This window comes from Entamoeba invadens, assembly GCF_000330505.1.
Source record: "Entamoeba invadens IP1 unplaced genomic scaffold scaff_1105074725249, whole genome shotgun sequence".
Lineage (NCBI taxonomy): Eukaryota > Evosea > Mastigamoebida > Endamoebidae > Entamoeba > Entamoeba invadens.
The window spans coordinates 124,038-128,423 of NW_004440331.1; the positions used below are offsets into that span (position 1 = coordinate 124,038).

At 36.8% G+C, this 4,386-nt stretch overlaps 2 protein-coding genes across 2 annotated transcripts; both read left to right on the forward strand.

Annotated features, from left to right (window-relative positions):
- Positions 1-464: 464 nt before the first annotated feature.
- On the forward strand, positions 465-3,560 carry EIN_526470 (4-coumarate--CoA ligase, putative; the record flags this gene model as incomplete). Its single annotated transcript, XM_004256335.1, has 2 exons — positions 465-1,503; positions 1,561-3,560. 2 exons carry the CDS (start codon positions 465-467, stop codon positions 3,558-3,560), a joined length of 3,039 nt encoding a protein of 1,012 aa, XP_004256383.1.
- Positions 3,561-3,753: 193 nt separating this feature from the next.
- Positions 3,754-4,080, forward strand: EIN_526480 (chitin binding lectin, putative; the record flags this gene model as incomplete). The annotated part of the gene is made up of 1 exon (XM_004256336.1): positions 3,754-4,080. One exon carries the CDS (start codon positions 3,754-3,756, stop codon positions 4,078-4,080), a length of 327 nt encoding a protein of 108 aa, XP_004256384.1.
- Between the last annotated feature and the right edge of the window lie 306 nt (positions 4,081-4,386).

Below are 4,386 nucleotides of genomic sequence, written 5' to 3' on the forward strand. Positions count from 1 at the left end.
TATTTAAAGTGAAAACTGTTATTATAATTATAATTTAAAAATAATAAAAGTTGATTCTTTTTTAATAAAATGAAAAAAATTAAAAAGAGGAATGCGACGAAAAAGCATTTTTATTGATACAAATAACAAAGTTATGAATTAATATTTGGACTAAAATGATGTTGTTGACCCGATAATTATTATCGGGTTTTAAGTGCTTGTGTTTATTTGTTTGTGATGTTTTTTATTATTAGTATAGTTAATTATTAATATACTTGAGTATAACCACAATTATTTAATTAAAATAATTAATATTTAAAGTATTAAAGAATTTAAAAAACTTCAATTCGATTATTATACCAATGAATTGGAAATACCAAAATTAGTGATGAAAAACATACAAATAATGCATTTTTTAACTAATGAGTACCTTCTCATTTTTCTATTGATCTTAATAAACTCCAAATTTTGAAAAAAAACATACCATGGCATCTTTATCATCACCAACACATTTAGATGAATCCCACCTCGTAGGTTCAACTAAAATTCCACTCCAAGACACTACTTACCCAAAACACTTTTTGTCCACAGTAACTGCAAACCCAGACCGAGAGTGCCTTGTTTTCCGCTCAGCAATGACAAAAGCAAACATCCGTCACACGTATTCGCAGTTATTAGAAAAGGTCAACCGGATCATTCAAGGCTTTTCTGAGACTATTAAAATCCCCCACCAATCTGTTGTTGCTATTTATTTACCAAACGTATTAGAGTACATCTACGCTGAATTGGCTTCTGTTTGTGGTGGATACATTTTTATGCCACTCAATCCTTTGTACACAAAGCCACAATTAGAACGATTACTCCCACGTGTCAAACCTTCCATTGTAGTCACGATGATGAGGATGTTACCAAACCTCCCCAAAGCTGAGGGTTGTTCGTTTGTTTTGATAGACCAACAAGTTGACGTCGTCCCAGAGAACTGTTTTTTGCTTCACGACTTTCTTAATATCCAATCAAAGAAAAACTACGTGGAGAGCGTCGCTCAAACATTGAAATCGTCTGAGTTCTCGTTTTATGGCTGCACATCGGGTTCGACTGGGGAACCAAAGATTTGTGTGTACTCACACTTTGCGATGGTTAACCCATTCTTGACTATGGACATGTCTTATAACGTCCCTGTTAATATCAGAGTCGCGTTGTGTTTCACTCCTTTATTCACAACAGCTGCACACTTCCAGATTGACGCTATATTTGCTGTTGGTGCTAAAGTGATTGTTGTCGACAAATTTGAACCAGTCAGCATCATGCAATTTATTGTGGAGGAACACGTCACAAACTTCAATTGTGCACCGTCGGGGGTATTGGCTGTCCTCCATCACCCCAATTTCTCTAAAGAAAAATTTGAAACTATCAAACACGTTGTGATGGGCGGTGCTGTTGTACCAGATGCGTTACTCAAAGAAGCCAAAGAGAAGATGGATTTGATCACTTGTAAATCGGGATACGGAATGACCGAGTTGTGTGGTTTGTTTTATTAAATATCGTTCATTTTATTAACTCGACATGTTGAATAACAAAGAGGAGTGATGTACACAATGTCCCTAACAGAAGGACAAGTCCAAGGTCATTATGAATTAAGAATAGTGGATCACACAACACGGAAAACAACCCCCGTTGGTGTTCCTGGGGAGATTGAAGTTCGGACCAAAATCATGATGAGTGGGTACTTGAACAATCCAACGGCAAACAAAGAAAGCTACACAGAAGATGGGTGGTTTAAGACTGGTGACGAAGGGTGTTTAGACAAGCATGGAAGAATGTTAATCACGGGAAGAGTGAAGGAAATGATTATTAGAGGAGGGCACAATGTCTTTCCTGCTGAAATCATCGACACTTTACAGAAACACCCCGACGTTATTATGGCTGGATGTGTCTCTGTACCCGACAGAGCACAAGGTGAAATGATCATCGCATTTGTCACGTTGAAAAATGAAATCATGGAAAGTGAGCTCAAAGAGTGGTGCAAGAACAGGCTTGTATCCTTTGCGGTGCCCACGCATATCTTTGTTCTCGAGAAAATGCCACTAACCAGTTTTGGCAAAGTCTATGCGCCAGAATTACGTAAATTGGCGATTGAAAACGTCAAAAAGTTTTGGGAAAATGTGGCGACTAAAAATATCAACAAACCAGACACAGAGGCTGGGAAGAAGATTGCTAATTTGTGGTCGCAATGGTTCGACATTCCAGAAGGAGCGATTTCAAAGGACACAAATTTCTTTGATGTTGGTGGAGACTCACTGGTCGGAACACAGACTGTTGGCCTTATCAAGCAATTTGTGAGTGATGCGCCATTCGATTTGTTAACAAAATGCCCAACCCTTGGAATGCTTGAGGAGTACGTGAAAAACCCGAAACTTGAGTTGATCCATCCGCAATTTAAAATAGATCTTGAGCAAATCGATGAAAGTGTCAATAAATTTTCAGAAAATAAGGGTTCAGTCCATTGCGATAAAAAAATTGCATTTTTGACTGGCGCAAATGGATTTTTGGGGATTCACTTATTACAAGAGTTGCAGCGAGCTGGGTACGTTGTGATTTGTTTAGTTCGTTCACAGTCAATTGGTGATGGTATTCGGCGAATTACACAAGCTGCAAATAGTACCGGCGTTACAATACAAATGGAGAACATTGAAGTTGTTCTTGGTGACGTTTCAAAACCGAACTGTGGTATTGTCGAGTCCGAATACAACTCGATAACACAACGTATCAGTGTTGTAATACACAATGCGGCTTATGTTAATTGGAACAGAAGTTATAATGATATGCGTGAATCCAATTACATTGGAACACAAAATGTCTTCAAGTTGTGTTCTCTTGCGAGTGGTGTTTTCTTATATGTCTCTTCCATTGGTGTCGCGGCTGCTGTTTCGGGAATTGAAAACACCCCAGACATTACTAAACTTCCATATAAAGCGAATGGATATATCCAAACGAAGTGGATGAGTGAAGTCTATCTCAATAGACTAAGAGAAAAAGGATATAAAATTGGGATTCTCAGACCTGCTTTTATCACAGGAAACTCGAAGAGTGGGTGTTGTAACACTGATGACTTCATATGGAAATACATCAGGGTCTTAGTGAAAAATGGGATCACCGTCGACAGTCAAACCCTAATGATGACGCCAGTCAATTTGGTTGCTGAGGCTTTTGTTAAAGCAATTCCTAACCCACCAATTGCAGCAAATCTTGTCCCAAAAGTTCCAACTCAAGTTCACGACATCTGCACTCTGTTTGCTGACATCCTCAAAGTGAAAATCGAAAACCTCAAAATAGAAGACGTCAAAGCAAAACTTGCTGAAATTGCAAAGTGCGGAAATAAAGAAGTCCTATCATTGATTCCATCGTTACAAGTCACTGGACTTGTTAACTCACAGGCTGGATGGCTCGACACTATCGAATTTGACTTGTCAGAGAATGCTGAATCTTTGAAACACTCCGTTAACTACTTGTTAAAGTCTGGTTTCTTTGGAGAAGAGTATGCAGATGGAAAGACTCAGTGTGTGGGAAGAGCCGCTGTCTAAGATATTTTTGAAAATCCATTGATAGTTTATATTTATAGTATATTTATTATAATTTAGTTAATAAAATTAATTATTAAATTATAATAAATTGTTATATTATATATATCAAATCATATTGTCATTTTTATTCACAAGATTGAGAAGGCAAAATGACAATATTTTTGGGCGGAGAAAGTATAGGGAAATTCAAGACATGATAGCAATTATGTTGCTCATTTTTGGAAGTGTTGCTGAATACTTCTGTGCAAACAAGGCTATTGGATTTTACTGTACCGATAGATCTAACTTCGTGTGGTGTCACAACCACCTCGATGGTTCGAAAATGACATGCGCAAGTGGACTGCAATGTAAATGCGGTTCGTCATCATTCAACCCATGTGCCTTTTCATTCCAAGAGGTAGCTGACTGCAATGGAGAACCTGGTGACTTTGGAGGAGACCAAAAACCAGCCGAGTCTTCGGAAAAACCAGAAGAAAGCTCCAAACCTGCCGAAGATCCAGATGACGATTATTGTGATTAATACAGTTTCCAATTGATTATTTTAACTATATTTTTTACATATATTATAAATATAATAGCAATAATTTCAATATCAACAAATTTAGTTCATATTTATTTAAATGATTGATCAATAATTCTATTTGTGATGTTATTTCTGATATTTTAAACATTTCATCCAAAATAAAATGAGATTAACAATGTCTGTTTGCAAAGTATTTCAAATGTTTTGAATTCCTCACATTTCAATGTTTTCTTTGTTTCGCTCAATTAAAATTGAGCAAAGAAAACACATTTTAAAAGAAGAGAAACATCACGAGTGTTGAAC